Raw genomic sequence first — 20189 nt, 5'->3', positions numbered from 1 at the left:
GCTATCTTAATTGCCCACCTATTTTAAGTTTGCCCACAAGCACAATTTCTCCACAACTTGCCTTGCACGATAAAAGTGACTTGGCTATTCCAAACATCCAAAGCTGCCTCTTATGCACCTTAAACCCCATTCGGCTCCCTCCCATCTCACCATGAGGCCTCAAAAAGCCTGTCAAACAGTTAGGCAGCTGATGCATCGAAACCTGAGTCTGTCATGATGATCAGTATTGCCTCCCTCTTCCCCTCGCTGTTGGCATTACCCGGTTCTACTGTGTGCAAAAAGGGCTGTGGGAGGGATCCTACACCCTCACGGAAATCTAGGGTGATACACATGAGCTCTGCTGGAAGAAGAATCGAAATCTAGGACTTTCTAGAAACAGCAGCTGCAGCAGCAGTCCTCAGAACCACCCATAAACTTTTGCTAAATGAAGAGGGAACCCCACCCCTGCCACACACTTTGTATAAGTCATGCCCTGAATTAACCTCAACAGCAAATAGTTGCAGCCACACCACAGCTGTACACCAAAGGCATGGAGGAAGGGCCTTTTCCGGGCAGCCGCACCCTGGACTGGCACAAAGCATTTTTATGCCCAGCCCAGAAATTTCTAATGGCACCTTTGCCTGAGACTGCTTAGCAGCCTGACACCTTGGCAAGAGTTGTGCCGCTTGCCTTGCCAAACAGTAATTGTTGAGTTCAACCAAACTGCATCTGCTTACAGTCTCTGCACGTTCTCTAGGGAAGGGAATTTCTTTGTGATTTCTCTGTGCGGTGCTAAAAATAGAAGGTCCCTGATCTATTCATGTTCTTCAGGCAGTAGCATAACTTACAGTGATAGTGGGAAATTTAATTCTGCATACCCATTTCCCTCCTTCCCTCACACAAACGCGCACACTGAGCCACCCAGCTAACCAAACAGAGGGCGCTGGAACTCACAGAAATGGACCCGGTCTGATGTGTAGGGATATTTGACTTCGAGGGAGAATAATGGGGGTTCAGCACAGGAAAAACCTCATGTCAAAATGCTGAACCTATTTGGGAAGATGTGCTAGGTCCACATGAAACTGGCAAGCTGACATGTAGTATAGGTCAGCCAGGCTCTACAAAGCATGGGCATAACTCCGATAACTGGCAAAGGGAAGTTCTGAGATTTCGGAGACCCGAAGGGCAGGAGGGGAACAGTTCAGCACCTGGAAGCTTTGGGATCCAGGCCAATCCCTGACTGAGCTTGACGACATTTCCTTACCATAGTGAGCGTCATGCGGTCGATCTCGTGCTTGTCTTTAGTCTTGTGTTGCCGAAAGGGGCTATGCCTGAGAAGAAGAGCCAGGAGAGCATCAGGAGGAGACTCAGGCCTCACAGGTACCCCCTAACACTTCTTTATTAATTAATTAATTAAATTAAATTTGTATAGCGCCCAATACCTGTAGATCTCAGTGTGATTTTTTTCCAATTCTTGCCATTCCCATCGCAATCAATCCAACCCAGCACCCTCTGGATTCAACCACGGCTCCCTCTGCCAGCTAGGCCTCCTTCCCACCCCCATCCCTGCAAACTCATCTCCACCTTGGCTCTCCCCCACTTACCCCCTCAGTAGTTTGAAGAGCATGCAGCCTAGAGAGAACCAGTCAGCACTGCTGTCATAGGCAACGCCCTTCTGCAGCACCTCTGGCGCCATGTACCCATGTGTGCCACTGCAGGGGTGGAGGGAAACTGAGAGTTACAAAAGACAGAACAGCACCTGCCGAGGGGGGGGGGCGCTCAGCAGGGACAGGTCAATGGGTAAGGAATCCTTTTCGAAAAATAAACACACAGGAAAAATAAACACCCAGGCCAGTGGCAAATAGAGCTACGTACACTTACGAAATACACACATTTACGTGGGAGAAGCATTCGCTTATGAATCTGGGTACGCATGTGCTTGTAAATGGAGGCAGGTACTAATTCCTCCTTACAATGCCCCTTTAAACCACAGTTGTGGCCTGTAGGAATTGTCTCCCCACAAAATACGAGTGGTTCCAAGCAGAAAAAGTTAGAGTGGGGCCATTTTCCTTGCAACACCGGCATCTCCCAAGAATTGGGACTGAACTAGCTCATTCTATCCTACACACCCCAGAATCAGAAAGGCCCTTTGCAGAGGAATCCACTACCGGAATTTGAGGCCTGTAATCTGTAGGTTCCAGTTTTGTGGTCCATATTTTGGGTCTCCATTACTGGACACAGGCCTTAGGGTAAATGAGTGGATGTTGAACAAGTGATATTGTGATCCCCAGATAATACAGGAATTAACACCTATAGAAAGCTAGAGGAAGCAACGGTGGAGGAACTTCCAGTAGCTCACCCTGCAGCTGGGGGAGAAGGGGGAAAGGTGTTCTGACATTTATCAAGACCCTTGGACGGGAGCAGTTTTAGGTCCAGATACAGAGAACGGAGCTGCTGGCCGAGGATTAGATTCCTGTCTGATACTCACACGCTGGCATGAGGCTTCTTCTTGGAGAAATCACAGGCGAGCCCCAGATCCGAAATACGCACATGGCCAAACTCATCTAGCAAGATGTTGGCTGGCTGCAGGGGGAACAAGAGCAGCAAAGAATGGCAGCTAGGGGAAGAGAGGATTTGCTGGGGAAAGTAGGGGAGAGAATAAACCCTCCTCCTTCATCCTTTGGCCTGGGCCTCTGCAGCAGCACCGATGAAGCAGAGGGAGCAATTCCTGCAGCGGGTATGCTTAATTTTGAAGAGCAGCATAGTGAGGTCATGATACGGAAAAGACAAGCAACCTCGCAAGATCCTGCCCTGCTTTGGATCAACCTGCAACAGTGACGAGTGGGTTGTCAAAAGTAGCTTTGATAACCCACAGTACCAAATCCCAAGGCATTTTGAGTGGGAGTGCACTTCCATCAAGGCAACAATCTCCCTCAGTAAAATAAAAAACACTTTCAAGCCTCACATTTTCTGAAAGAGATGTTAGAACTTGAGATCCCAATATTCCCCAGTGAGGAATGCTGCCACCCTGAACGACTCATGGCACACAGCACAGTCCTGGCTTCTAAGGCGGAGGAGGGGGCAGCACGGCTCTGGGTAAGAGGCAGCTGCCATGAAGTCAGAGTGCACTAGAGAACTCTCTTTTCGGTGGGTGCGGGTGCAACACCGAGGGACCCCACGCTGAAGGCAGAAATTGCCTCTCTTTGTGGAAAGAGAAGCCTATGGTGAGGTTTTTCTCTCTCCATTTTAAAACCAGGTTTGTAGACTTCTTTGAATTTTATTCTCTTAACCTGGTGTAGCTCGGCTTGGCATAGTTGTTAGCAGGTGGGGGGGGGGGAGTTCAAATCCCAACCCACACAGCCATGAAGCTTGCTGGGTGACCTTGGGCCAGTCTGTCTGTCTGTCTGTCTGTCTGTCTCTCTCTCTCCCCTACCTCACAGGGTTGCTGTGAGGGTAAAATGGGGAGCAGGGTGGGGGAAGGAAGCATGTAAGTCCCCTAGAGCTCCTTGGAGGGAAGGCAGGGAATAAATGCTGCAATTAATTAATTAATTGTTTGACGACACCCATTGCCTCGAAAAGGCTGCGTAGCCCTGGCAGGCGACATACAAACATCTAGATAAAGGATGTTGAACGATGCAGCATTCGGGGGGGGGGGGGGCATCTGCTCACCTTGAGGTCGCGATACACCACGAAGCGGTTGTGCATGTGTTCCAGCCCCAGGATGATCTCTGCTGCGTAGAAGCGCATCTCTGCCTCGGAGAAGACCCCATGCTGGGAGAGGTGGTAATGTAGGTCACCCCCTGCAGGAAACGGAGCAGACAGCCATGTGAGGCACACAACCTGAGTATCGGGGGAGGGGCGTAGTGGTGCGGCAGGGATGCCTCTGTGTGTGGATCCCTTCGAGAAGCATGTGAGGGGAGGGGAGGGGGAGAGGCAGAGGCTCTCTACAGGCTGGGTTCTGGCTCTCACCATTCATGAGGTCCAGGATGAAGCTGAGCTTGTCAGGTGTTTGGAAGGCATACGACATGCACACGATGAAGGGGCAATCCTGGCAGAGACACGAGGAACCAAGTCACAGCAGGGAAAAAAGAGAGGGGGGAAAAATACATAAATGAATCACCAAGTCTGCATGCACATGTGCGTGAACGAGTTCCCTCGCTCTACGTTCTGCTCACGCCCGGAATCCACAGGCCTTCCTGAAAGCTCCACGTTTCCCTTCTGCGCTCTCAGAATCATGCCTCGCACACACATGCTTCCTACCACAGTTCCCCTACACACAGAAGCACGCTTGCATCTGATAACCGTGGGGGAACAGATTGCTCAACAGGGCCCTCGGCCTCTTGCCTCACACGTCGCCACTGCCTCCTTCCCTCTGCCAGCTCTTCCATTAACCCCTCGCTCCCGCCCCCCATTTTCTGCCGTGGGTTTTCCACCGACTCCTACACAGCCGTCACGTCACCTGTCGGCTCCTTTGCCCCGCCTCCCCCACCCACGCAAACTTGGCACAAACCCCTATGGTGGTCTCCCCTGTCTTCCCCCATGCCCCCTGTGCACGGCGCCCCCGCCCTGCCCCCCTCTCTTCCCCTCCTTTCCTCCTCCTGCCGTTGCGCACATTGAACTGCCTCCCCTCCCCTTCCGTGCGCATAATAATTCGCTGCGCTGCCTACACACATCCCAGCCGTGCTGCTAGTTTACTGCAGGCATCACACTCCCAGCCACATGCTCAATGCCACCTCCAGCACACTTCATCACCGTCATCCCTCCCCCCTGCCTTTAATTACCAGTGTGTGCTTCAAAATACCTGCCATGTCTATACCGGCATTATCATAGCTTTGATTGCAAGCACAATACAGGAACCCAAGCATTCGCATCTGCCCACTTGACAGATCTCTTTCCCCTCCCTCTTGGACTGGGCAGACTCCGGGTCTTGCCTACTCTCTGCCTCCCAACCCCCAGCTGCTCAATGTAGCCAGACTCACCCCGGTGCTGACAAGCGAGAGCATGATGCGCTCGTTCAGGGCCAATGTCTCCCCCTGCTTCATCTTAATGCGCTTCTTATCCAGACATTTCATGGCGTACCTGCCAAAGGAGAAAGAAGAGGCTATAACCCTGCGGTGTTGCTCTCGCCAGGTCTTGCTGCTTCCCAGGGAATCGCCCCTGCCGATATCCCTCCACGCAGAACAGCCTGTGCGCCTCCTTTGTGGAAACCTACCAAACTCATTCCACTTGGCACTTCCTTAATTACACCCATCACGACCCCCATCTGAGTCCTGAGTCACCTGCTATGACTAAACTCCCCCCAACACTTCTTTGGTTTCCCACAGAGGAGATTTACCGCAGGTGTCCCTGGGATGTCTGCTAATGTTCACTGTGCTCCCCCTATATGAGAAGAGCCTTCCTTTGTGGGGGACAGGGGTGGGTGGACTCTCCTGCACTTATGGTATTGAAACAAAGGCTGAACTGCCAAGTATGCCAGTTAGTAGATTCTGCATTGTAAGGTTCTTGGGTTGAGCTGGGGACCTTGATGAGATGGCCTCTTTTCAACACTAACATTTGATGGGCTAGATCCAAAACAAGACAGACAAGCCCAGTTCCCATTGGAATCAGTGGGACTTCACCCAGGGCTTGTCCACACTTCCCTGCCTAAAGAGCACAGGTCTGAGCAATTTTCCATTTGCCCAGGAAAACTTGGTTCTTTAGCGCTGAATTGGAGCAAACATTAATCCGCAGAAAACCTGATTCATCCAGGTTTTTTTGGCGTTTGCTCCAATTCAGCACTAAAGATCAGGTTTTCCTGGGTGAAAGCAGCGGGACAAGCGAAGTCTGGATAAGCCCTAAGTCATGACTAATTTTTTCACATTTATGTCAATGGGGCTTCAATGCAATTGACTTACTCTGGATCTAGCCCTATGATTCTCTGAACCTGCCACCCCCTAAGCAATAAACACCTGGATTAAACCCGTCCTTATTGTATCTGACCCACTTTTTAATGATATCTGCTTCCCCTCTTGTTTGACTGGGTGCTAGTTTTCCTCTATGAATGCTGCTGCTGTTTTCGTTATATTGTTTTAAGATGACACTCAACGGCTTTGCTCCATTTTGCTGTTAGCTACCTCAAAACCTCAGTAAATAAAGAATAAAATATGAGACACTGACTCCATGAAGGCAGAAACTGTGTTTCCTAACATTTCATACGTGCACTGGAAGAATCTGAGTTTAGCGCAGGCACCAATCTGGTACCCCAGAAAATAAAGGCAAGTTGAGGAAAGGCCCTTGGGAAGCTATGTTTGCATTTGGGGCTCAGACAGTGAGTAGAAGCCTACTTATGCTGGTTACAGGGAGAAGCAGGACTGGCTGGGAGCTGAGATATCAGAGGGTACCATCCTGGTTCTCCAGTACCAACATGGCCATTACAAACCAAAAGAGAATGATGGATAATATCATTTTTCATTTCCATGTGCAAATACTTCATATAGCTTCATAGCAATGATGTGGAGCAAAGCTAGGCTAAAAGACAATGGCCAAAGGCCACATGGCAACCCCCTCTGTCTTCTTAACCAACCTTGGGCTCCCAGATAATTGTTGGAATAACAATTTGACAAACCAATCTTGCAACATTACATTTTGCCCGTGTCTGCTTTCCGGCAGCCGTAGACCTCGCCAAAGCCGCCACGCCCGATGATCCGGTGGACGCTGAAGTCATTCATGGTCAGCTGGGTCCCACAAGGCAGAGAGCATGAACAAACATGATGGGGGGGGGGAGAAAGGAGACCAAGACCAAGAACGTTAACATGTTGCTGGCACCACCTTTACCCTTTCAGGGGTCTGGGTCTACCCGTCATAGAAAGGAATGGCCTTCCACATGCACTCCTCTCACCCACAGTGACCTTTCCTCATATCCTGCTTTCAAATTATGATCCAAGGTTATTTTGTGTCACATGTGGGTATCGCTAGGAAAGCTTTCCCCAGCCTGAGGTTCTCCAGATGGGGCTGTGCCGGCTGAGGCTAATGGGAATTGTACGGAGGATCCCACTTTAGGGGTAGTTGCTCTTGGATTATTGGGGAGCCAGAACTGGGCTTGCTTCTCAAGCTCTCATGACGGACAAGAAACCCTCAAATTCTCTCATCTCATTTACCCAGTGAAGACGATCGTAATCCTGGTTTTCCCTGAAGCTACTAAATCGGTGAACTTCCTGAGACAGGGATTAGTCCCCCACACACCACCAACCTCCCATCAACTACACAACCAGCAACTTTGCAAATCCTATACACTTTGCCATTCTGCAACAATGTGGCTGCAGGCAGGTCCATGCTTAGTGTCTTTTGACAGCTCTTTTTTTATCGCCGCAGCTCTCAGGAATGCCCTCCCTCCTCAGGCACTCACATGGATGTTGAGCTCCACATTCTTCCACTGGGAGAAGCGTGTGAACTTGTCACTAAAACAGAACAGACGGGAGAACAAATGAGAGAAAGAACACACAGGCCCTGGAACACAAACCCTGGGTATCACCACTTTCAAAGGATCCCTCCTCAAATCCCGGTGCCAGAACTCTTCCAAGTCCAATAACACCCCCGCCCCCTTAACAGAGACTCCTATACCCCAGTATTATGGGAAGGAAGCAGTGGGTTTAGGGAGGGGAAAGGGAAAATACAGGGAACATTCACATACATATAACTTCCATCCTGCCTTCAAGACAACCCTGCGCAGGCTTAACTTAAGAGCCTTCTTTCCATCTACAGAACACGCTCCTGCTTCGCTTGATTCTAGGCATTTTTGCTCAGAAGGAAGTTCCATGGTGCTCAAAGGGGCTTACTTCCAAGAAAATCTGCAAACTTCAAAGGCACTGTCTCATCTTCTTTCAAGCTTCGCCATGCACAAGGGGGAAGGGGAATGGAATGGAGTACGCTGGAAAAGGTGTGGCTGGCACCTTAAACAGGAGCACACCACGCTGCAACATGGTGCAGGTTCTGCGTGTGGACAGCCTGTAGTCCTCAGCACTCACCTCTCAATGAACCTCTGGAAGATAGTCCCACGCAGACACTCGCAGATCTCCTCAATGTATGGCTGGCAGAAGAGTGGGCAGAGAGGAATGAATGCCGAAAACCTATCCATTAAAGCTTTCCACCCACTGGTCCCCGTTCTCATCCGCATGGCCCCTGTGGGACTCAGTGATGTGGAAATCCCCATGAGATCCTCAACAGCAAGTGCTGTAAGGAAATGGAGTCTGCATTTCTTTGGGTTTGGGAATGTTATAGGAAAAGAGGTCCCGTCCCCCCTGCTGTGGGGACACTTGTACATACTAGGAAGAAATTGGTTGCAATGGGCCAGAGTTCATGCTCCATCAGCCCCTGTCTACCGATGCAAGTGCATCTAGTCTTGGGGCAAATGAGATTCGAGATTGGATGAGCCCAAGGGTCTAGTCGATGGGGAGGGATTTACCTGGAACAGGTCAGGCGGCACTTGCTTCTTGCTGAGGCGGCTCTGCACATATTCTGTGGCAGTCTTGGAGAAGGGCTGTGAGAGGACAGAAGAAAAAGGAAATGAGTCCGGATGCATCGCTGTCCAAAGAGACATTCCATCAAGTTATTGTGCCTGCCCGGGGCACAAAGCTTGGGTTGACTTCCAGCTCTAATGCTGAGACCACCGAAGAAGCCCAGTGACAAGGAAATCAACAGGACTGGGGCACAAAGCTTGGGGAAGGCTTACAAGCTGGGTCAGGAATAGGGCTGGCAAATCTTGGACATGTTAAAGAGAGGCACTGGCTGCATTCACACAGCAGTTTACAGTGGTACCTTGGTTTAAGAACAGCTTAGTTTATGAATGACTTGGGTTAAGACCGCTGCAAACCTGGAAGTAGATGTTTTGGTTTGTGAACTTTGCCTTGGAATAAGAACATGTTTCGCTTCCTGCTGAGTGTGTTCCATTTGTAAATTGAGTCCTCCGCTGCTCTGGGAAAGCATGCCTTGGTTTAAGAATGCTTTGGTTTAAGAGCGGACTTCCGGAATGGATTAAGTTCGTAAACCAAGGTACCATTGTATTCCATCTTCCCAGCATTTCCCTAACTAGCTGCTTCTAGAAATATAGTGGAATATAGCACAAGTCTGGCACTCATTTCCATGTTACTTGCTCGTTTACATCACATGAAGGCAGAAATATAATGCAGAAATAAAACAGTTATGGAAATGCCAGGAAAACAGAATAAATTATCTCCTTTGTCCGATGCACAAGCCTGTTGCTGTTGGGTTGGCAAACACTTTTCACCTATCAGGTTTTTTTTTTTTTAAAAAAATTCCCTGTTTTAACAACAACAAGCAATTCAAACTACCAGTAAACACACAGAGCAAAGGTTCCCAACTGCGGTCTGTAGACCACCATGGTCAGCAAGCTTTGAACAGGTAGTCCAAAGAATGGCGGGCGTGGCAGCTGTGAAAAAGGCGGGCTCAGCAGCTGCTCCATCCTTCTCAGGAACTGGTGGTCCAACCAAAAGGTGAGTGGGAAGGAGCATAAGTGAAGGGAGGAGAAGGCACTTGAAAGGAGTAGAGAGGATTAGCAGCATGAAAGACAAGAGTGAGAGGAAGAGGAAGCAGCAAAAAAAGAGAAAGAGACAGTCAAAACGTGGGAATGAAGGTGAGCAGGAAAATCCTGACGTGAGAGGGGGAGGAAGCAATTGAAACAGGGCAGCCGGAACCCCTGTCTGTACGCTGCCACAGCATTCAGCTGTGGATTTTTTATTGTGTCAGATAAATTCATTAATAACCTGTTGCCATTCTTTCATGTCTTTATCTGATCATGTTAATGGAATTCTAGAGCAAAATAGAAAGCAAGAAATAAAAGCAGCAATAAAAGTGCAATTAAAAAAATCATACAGCATCTAGCACAAGGCATGACAGTTGCTACAATTGACCAAAAAAAGCACTGCACCAGGACTCTCAGCAATTTTGAAGCCGTCTGTAGGAACCACTGACACGGTACAATTATGACTGTCGGCCATTCAGAATAAAATTGTTCCATTTACACATTTTATTAACTTTCTTGGTTTCCGAGCATCACTTAATGAAGGCCATTTTCGTTCTCATTTTGAATCACTCCTCTTCGCATTTTGACTTGCGGCACTGGGGGCATCAGTGTTTGCCTGCTCTTCGCACAACTTGAAAAGTGTCAGGTTACCTCAAAAACTGTCAATAGTTGGCCCAGCACTTTACACCAATAAGTGTGACTCTGTGGCTGCTTGGTTTCATCTCTCATCATGTCCCCCTGGGACTTCCTGAAGGCCTCCCTCCTGCTATGCTGCAAGGCTCACATGCACTGCCCCTACCTCCCACTAAACCCATTGTTCCCCAGCAACCTAGAATAATAGAATTATTGAGTTGGAAGAGACCCCCAAGGGCCATCTAGTCTGCCCACATTTTACCTCTGGCCCCGCCCACCAACTGGCATATGGCCCTTGGAAGGTTACCCACAAGGGAATGTGGCCCTTGGGCTGAAGTGTGATCTCCTTCCCCCCATATAAAGCCATGTTTTGAAATTGGCTTAATATGCTAGCTTGTTCTGAAGCTGTTAACTATGGTCTCCTGGTTCCGAAAAAACGGGAAACCACGGTTAATGGTGGAAGAATCCATGATTTGTTTGCTGCCACTGTAACGGGAGAAGCAAAGGTGCTGGTGCATTGCACAAGGTGGTGCCTTAAGCGGCTGCCTACAATTCATTAATGGGAAGGTCATCCCAGAACAGGAAAGAGCCATTTCCCATGCATGGCAGAGGAAAGTGAGGTCGTGAAAAGGAGATTAAGAGCTGGGCTGGGTAGTTCTAAGGGAGTTGTATGTGACAATTATTGAGCCAGGGAGAGTACACAGCCTGTGAGACAATGGACAATGCTGGGAGTCTGGCTCCTCCCATTGTGAGGCGTATTATCTTTTAAAGAATCTTGATCAATGGGATTGCAAAGCAAACATGATGCTTCTTGCCAAGGGGTTTTTTCAGACTCTCTCATGTGACAGCAAGCATTCGGGCCACTCACGTGAGAACAGGACAGCAGTTCCTTCATGATGTACGTGTCAAAGATCTGGCGGCTCTTAATAGCTCGATCCTCTTCGGAGTCCATCTTCTCATACTTTTTGATCTATGAAGAATGGGGCGAGGGGAGAGGTAACAAGGCTCAGCAACCTACCCACCGACTACAGACTCTGTAAGGCCCTTCAGAAGGCATAGACAGACACATGGTCGACGTGGACCATGTTTTGCACCCAAAGAACTCAAATAATGGCTGTGCTTGGAGAGCGCGCTTGCAATCTCTTCTTGCCCCCTTAATCATTTTCCACAGGGGCTGGGTGGCAGCTGACAAAATGTGCCATAGAATGCATATACAAAGTCAAAGAGACAAAAGCTGAGCTTACACCTGGGCTGGGGAACCTGTAGCCAGAAGTTGCTGGACTACAACTCCCATCATCTCTGCCCATTGGCCATGCTGGCTGAGGCGGATTGGAGACGGAGCCCAACTAAATCTGGAGGGCACCCTGTGGGCGACCTCTGAGATACAGGGAGAGCAGTGCGCTGAAATCTCACAGCAAGCATTTTTCTTTTCCTCCTTATTATTATTGTTCTCCTTTAAATCTAGTTTTATTTTAAATTATGAGAGGGCAAATGACATAAACCATACACATAAAAGGGATAATACTATAGGAAAGCATAAAGCACAGCAAAACTTTCTGGCTCTTGCCTTCTCTAATAAAATATTTTGCCCATTTTTAAGCTTCTAAGTTCTCCAGATACCCACCGCACCCCATCCCACCCATGGCAAAATGAACCTACCACACTCTGAAGAGGCAACACAGGAATTCAATATATTTGTTTTCCAACCTGAATTGGGAGATGCAGTAGCCTTGCCTTCTGTCACCCCCCCCCCCCCAGATCCTTTCCCCCTGACCGCTTCCAGTCATGCTGCCTTGAGCAAGAATTCAGATATGCTTTTTGAGAGGAGGGTCAAAAGGCCTGAAGGGGCCTCTGAACAGGTCTTCGAAAAGTCAACTCCTCAGCTCAAGACAAGTTTGGGAACCAATGTCAGAGGGGAGTCTGTGTGCCAGGCCAAGGAAGGAAATTGTGGTTTGACGGCACGGAAGGAAATAGAGCATTTTCTCCCACCACCCTCAACGCACAATCAGGGCCTCACCTCTTCATAGAATTCCACCAGTGGTTTGGCTTCCTCCACCTGATTTAGGCAGAAGTCTCGGAACAGCAGGAAACCTAAGAAAAACACACAACTGTCAGCTGCAACGGCCAGGTGTGCCCGCTTCCCTTTTTCAAAGCCAGCCAGTTGGTCCCACCTGAATCAGCACCCTCAGAAAGCCAGGGCCCTGCATTCCATCCCTGACTAATCAGCAATGGTGGGAAGAGAAATTCATTGTATATGTACACAGGTATATTGCTAGGGTAGGGAACGTCTCGCCCTCTGTATATTGTGGGACATAATTTCCATCAGACTAAGCCACCATGGCCAACGATCGGGAATGATGGGAGCTGTAGTCCAAAAACATTCCCCAAACTTAGTACACAGACTCCAAATATAGAGGTTTCATTCTTCTATCATGGTGGATAGCTAGTCAAAGATCTATGCAAATTTATCCAAGTTGGCTTTTAAAGTCATCTATACCAGTGCACATTAATACCAAATCCTGATTTTTATGGACAAGGGCTTTGTGATTTTAACAGCAAACAGATAGGTAGCCGTGTTGGTCTGCCATAGTCAAAATAAAAAAATCCTTCCAGTAGCACCTTTAAGACCAACTAAGACCAACTGGTCTTAAAGGTGCTACTGGAAGGATTTTTTTATTTTAACAGCAAACGTAAGAGAAAGAAATCAACAAGTTTGAAGCTTTTAACATCATGCATCTTCATACCAAACAAATTTTCACCTGGTGATTTCTGCCCATTACACCACTGTCAGAGACAAGGAGTCTCTCCTTATACAAAACTAGCAGGTATAGTCATCCAATTTATTTTTTACAGAAAACTTCTAGAAAACAAGCTGGGATTTTGATATTTCTAAGAAGGCACATCTCAATCTTTTCATCTTGCAAAAAAAAGAAAGAAAGCATAACCATTTCAGTTTCATAAGCTACGTTCAATATCCCCGGGAGTTGGAATATGCCCAGTAGGTTTATACAGGAGAAGTTTCTCCCACCATTCCCAGTGCAATCCCATGCATGCCTACTCAGAAGTAAGCCCCACAAAGATCAGAAAGATCAGAAGGGTTCACATTCTTAATTTCTGCATGTCAGTCTGCTGTTAAATGCACGAGAGCAGGGTCACTTTTTTAAAAAAGAAAAGGAAAAATAACTGTTTTGCGCATGCTTGCCTTAAGTCACGTGGTCCCCCTGGGAAATAACTCATGTCTGAGTTGTATGTTAGAGAAGTCCCCAAACCGAAGGCACTTCCACATAGGAACATGAAGGAGACCTACATGTCACTCATAATAAGCAACCGAGAAGAGCTTCCCTCTGGATGCATAACTGAAGCTACACGGAACTGTGCCTGTGTGCAAATTCTTTGCAAATTTTATACAGGGTGAAGCGGCCCCTTCAGTAACCTTCAATATACATTCAAAGCAGGCATGAGTCTCATCTGTACCAGATATAGAAGGGGGTGGATAGCCTGTCTGCCTCTGGGTGTTCTTGACTACAAACTCCATGATCCTTGACCATTAGCCACCCTGGCTGGGGGGCTGATGGAAGCTGGGAGAGCAACAAAACCTGCAGAGATGCAGGTTCCCTCAGCTAACTGAAAAGGGGCAGTTGGAGGGTGGCAATCCCCACACCTGGAGAAGATTTCTCAAGCATGCTGTGCACCAGTTTCCGCCTCAACTCTGCTCCCCCCCCCCCGACACACAGTGGAGGGGCACACGGATCAAGATCCACGTCAGCTTGTGGCTGAACGGCTCCTTGGTGCTAAACCTGCTTCCCCAACCTACTTGTGCGCCATCCCCAGGTGAGAGGCAGAGGCAAGAGGCTGTGGGGAAGGCAGCAGGGGAGCCAGGAGTGGAGGGAGAGCCAGGAGGGGTGGGAGCAGAGAGGGGATGAAAGCGGGAGATATTATGAGGAAACCACAAGTGGCTGTGGGTGTGGGAGGAAGCAAGAGTGTTTCCTGTTGGGGCGGGGTGTAGTAACTGAAAAGGAGAAACAGCCTTGCAAGCAGACGCCTCCGGGGCTCAGTATGGACAACAACAGCCCAGCATCACCCAGCCTGTCCTAAACCAGCAGCAGTCACACAGCCCTTCCTAACCTGTGCTCTCCTCCTAATCTATCCAAATGTACCTCTTCAGTGCCTCTAGAGCAGTGGTTCCCAGTTAGGGGGTCCGGGGATCCCCAGGGGGTCCGCAGCCCCATCCCTTGCCTCCCCACCTCAACTATTTTTTTTGTCATTTTTGCATGGTAGTATCACAAATTTTATAGTCTGTTTTTTTTAATTATACCTAAAGTCTTTTGCTCATGAGGCCTACACCACATTTTGTTCAAAAAATTGCTTTGCAGAGGTAACTACCATGGAGTCATCAAAATTGTCAAAAGTAAGGGGTCCGTGGCTTGGCTTTTGAAAAACAGGGGGTCCTCCGTAATTAGCTAATTGGGAACCAGTGCTCTAGAGTATTCTGTTTTGTTCTGGTTTTTTTAAAGGAGTAAGTGGCAGGGTGTGGAATTTTATTTTCCTTCTTCCTGGCAGGCTTCTGTGCCTTCAGCAAGATGACAGGCAGAAATTCAGCAGCGAAAGTGTGGTGTTGTCCCCTCTCCCCACCAGCCTGTACATTTCAATCTATGAGGGAGAAAAAGCTACATGAGCTGCATTTTTACTTCTCACACAGCTGCTAACAGCGCAGGGGCCTTGCCAGAAAAAGCTGACACTCTTACTTTCTAAAAGGCTTCTTGAAGAGCTGCATGGAAGGGGAATTCCACCAGGTCCAGATTCTCTGCTGGAGTAATTACACTTCTTCATTCAGATACTCAAGAGAGGCATTGTCAAGGGTGGGGGCAGCAGGGCCTGTGAGGGATGGCCTAGTGATATACTGTGGCCTAGGAAGAAGCCTGAGGGCCAGAAAGATGGGCCTACAGGGCCACATTCAAATGCAAGGTCTGCAGCTCCACCCCCTTCCTGGAGGCAGAACCTTCTCACATGTGAGCCAGTCCAGAAGCTTTGAACCCTCTTCTCTTCCAATATCCCTCAAGTGAAGCAATTGTCCTGCAAACAACTAATGGAAGATGGAACGGGGAACCATCGCAGGCCGCACAAGAGGAAGCAGAATTTCCTCATCGACCTCAGCAATACCCCCTTCCCCAATTCATTTGTACAGATCTCAGCTCAGCTGCTCACAGATCTCAGCTCAGGCTTGAGAACAAGGCGAGGGAGGGGGAAGAGACAGTAGATTACAATCTACTGGGAGATCTCTGGGTGACCTGCAGTAGATCCTCAGGGGTTCTGACTCCCAATTCTTGAGCAACTAGCAAGAACAAAATGACCCGTCCACCCCCCAAAATCAAAATTAGGCTGCTGAAATGAAGAAAGCTAACTGAGACTGGACATTTGCCCAAAATGGTGCTGAAAACAAATTCCTGGGCTCCAAATGTGCTCAGTGGCACCCTTTGTTCATTAATTCTAACTCTGGGTCTCTTGCACCTGGCCTGGGTTGGTCAACCTTGGAAATTCTGGTAGAGGCGAAAGTGGATTGACCAAAGTCTGCCCACCCCTGCTCTACAGCACCAGCCTGGGATGCAGAGTTGACCAGACCCAAGGCAGGACAGGGACTTATTAACTTTGGATAATTTGGACAAGATAATTTGAGCTGGCACAGCAACTGCCGCCCTTGCAGAGCTATGCGCTTTCCAAAAAAAATCCTCATTAATAGATACAGGATCACTGGCTTTCTTTGCATTGGGCTGCCCTAGAGAAGGAGACGACTTGTTAACTCCTGATCTGAATGAAGAAGGTGACTGGCCTTTCCAAGGGCTGGATGGTAAGGACAAATTCAGGGGCCAAGCGTTCCCCAACTCCAGTGAAGGAGCAAGTGACAAAAGAAGTTGCACCTGCAGCACCGGCCCCTGCGGCCAAAGCACAGCAGCACTTTTCAGGCCAGAAGCTGGATTCCTAAGGGGAAGGACAAGACTGAGTATGCAGCAAGTAGCTTCCATCACAACTCCGCAGATATCCAATCCCACCACAGCCCTTTCAAAAAGGAGGCCCTCCTTCTGCCCCCCTATTCTTCTCACTGGCGTTGACTCCTGGCTAACCGGAGCACAGGCAAGCTGGTCTTGCCTGAACTCATGACCCCGCAGAGGCTCTGCTACTCACCAATCTTCTGAGAAAATATCTTGTCAAAGGTCACCTCACCCCGGTCTTCCAAGTATTTCTGCATAACACTGCGGATACTGCCAAGAGAAAAGGCACGTGAGGGAAGTTAACAAGGGTGAAGCTTCTCAGCTCGGCCTATTCCCTCAAAGCAGGGGGTGGGGAGATTGTGACCTTCCATATGCTGCCGGACTCCAGTTCCCATCATCCTTGACCGCTGGCTACGCTGTCTGGGCCTGATAGGAGTCCAACCACATGTGGAGGGACAAAGGTTTGCCGTCCCTGCCCTGAAAACAACAAGGGCAGGATCCAGCTAAGCTGTTGCATGTGCAGAATGAGGTCCACTTGTGCAGCAGACGTCCCCCTCCTCTCTTCCTGCTGCGCCCCCTAAATCTGCTCTAGAGGGTCGGAGGAGGAACCAAGAACATGTTTAGAAAGTGGGGGTGTGGTGTGGAGAGGGGGTAAAGTCTTATTATATGAGCAGTTTTGTAGTACCTTAAAGGATAGCAAATGTAGTATTTAAGGTGCTACAATACCCTTTGTTGTTTTTGCTGCAAACCCCCCCCCCCATTATTATCACAGGAAGCCTGCAGATAAAAGACACTTATCTCAAGAGATTTTGGGTCAGTAAGGATCCAGCACTGGATAGCCGACATTTCATTCATGAATTAAGACCAACCAGCTGTTTAAAGGAGACTGTGTTTTTATCTGGGGCTAAGTGGAGCCAGGTACAGGAAGATTACAAAGGCAGTCAGTCATTCTAGCAGGTGAACGAACAGAGGTCTGTTTCTTGTCTTAAAGAAGAGCTGGTGCTCTTAGAATGGCATCTGCATCTGGGCAATTTGGAAGAGAAGCCAATTTAAAAGTCTAAACAGAAAATGAAGGTTCATCAAAAAGCGGGAGGGACAGGAGGACGGTGGTCTGAGTGTGGAGGGACAGGCTCCTGGCTAGAGAAGCAGAGGAAATAATACATTGGATCTTGGAAGCATTGTTCTGAATACATTCTGGGTTTTTTAGTCGCTGTGTTTGTTTTGTCCTTCTGGGTGGTTAATTTTAAAGTGACCAAGAAAGACACACACACACAGAGAGAGAGAGAGAGAGAGAGAGAGAGAGAATGCTAGGCAAATAATTCGGAAAGAGCACCTTTTGGGTTGAAAATGAACCTGAAATTCCAAGGTCCCAAAGTACAATGACTAATCTCAAAGATGAGTTGGCAAGACCCGGTAGCTGGCAGCCTGGAAAATGCTATAGACGGTCTGGCCATGAGACAGGGGTTCATGCTGGGTTAATGTATTACAAAGAACTGGAACTCTGTTTCGGAGTCGTGTGCCATTTTTCAGAGCTGGGCTATGACCTGGCTTCTCCTGTGGATATTTAGCTGGTTAAGCAGCACACATAGCCCTTCTATGGAGAAAATTTTAATTGATTCAGCGTAAGCAGCCAAGAGGAAGCTCCTGAGTATGAGGGCCATTGCAGGGTAAGGGCAACAGTCTCCCTCTAGCCCAGCATTCTGTTGTCACAGTGGCCAGCCACATGCCAGTAGGAACACCTCAAGAAGGTCCTGGGCACAAGAGCATTCTTTCCACGTGGGATTCCAAGCACACTGCCTCTGACAACGGAGGCAGAAATCCTAATCCTAAATGCATTTATTTGGAAATGCCACCAAATCACTTTCAACCATTTTCTCCTGACCATGTTCACCTGGAAGGAAGAAGCCCCATTGACTTCAAGGGGGTTTGCTCCCCAGAAAGCATGCTTCAATTTGCAGCACGGGTACCTTTCGAGATGGAAGCTTGTGTAAGAAGTACTTGTCAGATGATGGAAGACGCAGATTACCGTATCACTTGACAAGTGTACTGAGTCAGCATTCCCAACACCCACAATCCACATACTGACTGTACAGATCCTCATTGCAGGTTAGAATGAATGAGAAGCACTGCGGGTGGCACAATAATGGTGAAAATGCTGTGACTGTGGCACCAACATTCTGTGATAGTTTGCACCACTTGCATGAGATACTTGGTAAGTCAGACAGGACCAATTAATGCAGTGTTTCTCAAACTTGGGTCCTCAGCTGCTGTTGGACTACAACTTCCATCATCCCTAGCTAGCAGGACCAGTGGTCAGGGATGATGGGAGCTGTAGTCCAATAATGGCTGAGGTCCCAAGTCTATCAGTCAATTGGTAAAGCTTTCCTTAGACTAGCATTCCTCAACCTGCTGCCCTCCTGGTGATGCTGGACTTGCAAACTCCCATCATCCTCAACCAGCATGGCCAAGGGACAGAGATGATGGGAGTTTGGACCCCAGGGTCTGAAGGGTCACAGGTCCCCCACCCCTTTCTTATGAAAAAGTAACTTTGGGAAGAAGAGAAGGTTTAGAGAACTGGAATCACTGCTTAACCCTTTTCCTGCCCACCGTTTTTCCACAGAAACCCGCCCCCCACTATCCCCACTTTGGTACGGAAAGAATTATGCAGCCCTTCCACTTTGTATAGGCTGGGGAAGGCTATCTTGGACTATTCCATTTCAGGTTGCAGGTGAGAGGGTGGGGGTGGGTGACATTTTGAATGCTCCCAGATGGGAATGAAAAACTCCTCAGAGAAAACCGAGCCCAATAAGACTGCATCCTTTCGCCCTGACATGCACACTGCTTTTTCTAGTTTTACATGTGGAACATTTTTCAGACACTCAACTCACTCCTGGCCCGCCTGGAAGTGTTACCGTCTGCAGTGTGGGGGGGGGGGAGAGGGAACGGGGAGGGGGGTGACATTGCTTGAGTGTGCTGACTAAATAAACAGCCCTTCATCTGGGTACCTTTTAAATATCTGAATGGAGGACAAAGAGATCTGGATGCTTAGCCTAGAGAGGCCACTGCATCCTCCCTGAATGGCAATAATAATAATAATAATAATAATTTATTATTTATACCCCGCCCATCTGGCTGGGTTTCCCCAGCCACTCTGGGCGGCTTCCAAAAGAATATTAAAATACAATGATACATCAAACATTAAAAGCTTCCCTAAACAGGGCTGCCTTCAGATGTCTTCTAAAAGTCTGGTAGTTGTTGTTCTCTTTGACATCTGGTGGGAGGGCGTTCCACAGGGAGGGCGCCACTACCGAGAAGGCCCTCTGCCTGGTTCCCTGTAACTTGGCTTCTCGTAGTGAGGGAACTGCCAGAAGGCCCTCGGTGCTGGACCTCAGTGTCCGGGTAGAACGATGGAGGTGGAGACGCTCCTTCAGGTATACTGGACCGAGGCCGTTTAGGGCTTTAAAGGTCAGCACCAACACTTTGAATTGTGCTCGGAAAGGTGCCCAATGTGGTCTGCAGCAGGAACAACCATAGTTGCTGCTGTTGCAGTCCATGTATTAAATGGGGTGCTGGGCTGGCTCTGAATGGGGCTTCTGGGAATTAGTAGTATTATAGGAGCTATGGGAGCTTAATGTAAGGGGTGCCTCTGAAGGGGAGAGTGTGATCGGGCTGAAGAGACACTTTCCCATTGTGAAGGGCAGATTTTCCCCCCTTGGATTCTGCGAAGTAAATATCAGGGCGCTGAGAAACAGGACTTACTTCAACCATTTAGACTGAATGTGTCTTTCCCCCACCCCCCAGAAACTCCTGCTCCTGAAACTAGTGAGCCATGGGGGATGGGGGAGAGATCCCCATGCCTAAGACAGACGCGTCTTGGAAGGATGATGGATGGCTGTGTTTTCTGGTGCCTGCTGCTGTTATGGGCCTGGGATAATGTGTCTCAAGCATCTCCATAACAACCATCTCCAGGGGGCAGGTCCAGTTGAATGATAGCATTAATATCATTACATAAAATGCCTTGTGCAGAAAAGGAATTCACACTCATTATCTGGTTATTCTCACAGTGTCCTGGT

The 20189-nt window shown here is 48.6% G+C and overlaps 1 protein-coding gene across 2 annotated transcripts in view; it reads right to left on the bottom strand.

Annotated features, from left to right (window-relative positions):
* Positions 1–20189, bottom strand: part of GRK2 (G protein-coupled receptor kinase 2) — a 39640-nt gene that overhangs the window by 13288 nt on the left and 6163 nt on the right. For both annotated transcript variants that reach the window (XM_080994490.1, XM_080994491.1), the window contains exons 2-14: positions 16310–16386; positions 12147–12220; positions 10998–11099; positions 8420–8494; positions 7983–8044; positions 7364–7415; positions 6601–6692; positions 4959–5058; positions 3949–4027; positions 3649–3779; positions 2468–2562; positions 1584–1691; positions 1244–1310 (exon numbers count right to left, since the gene is read on the bottom strand). In XM_080994490.1, the coding sequence (XP_080850616.1) occupies positions 1244–1310; positions 1584–1691; positions 2468–2562; positions 3649–3779; positions 3949–4027; positions 4959–5058; positions 6601–6692; positions 7364–7415; positions 7983–8044; positions 8420–8494; positions 10998–11099; positions 12147–12220; positions 16310–16386 (1114 nt within the window). The remainder of the gene's footprint in view (positions 1–1243; positions 1311–1583; positions 1692–2467; positions 2563–3648; positions 3780–3948; positions 4028–4958; positions 5059–6600; positions 6693–7363; positions 7416–7982; positions 8045–8419; positions 8495–10997; positions 11100–12146; positions 12221–16309; positions 16387–20189) is intronic.

The sequence above is a fragment of the Podarcis pityusensis genome, assembly GCF_964106645.2.
Source record: "Podarcis pityusensis genome assembly, chromosome: 1".
In the NCBI taxonomy this organism is placed as follows: Eukaryota; Metazoa; Chordata; class Lepidosauria; order Squamata; family Lacertidae; genus Podarcis; species Podarcis pityusensis.
The sequence above is the reverse complement of the archived record's forward strand: the minus strand, read 5'-3'. Positions and strand labels throughout refer to the sequence as shown.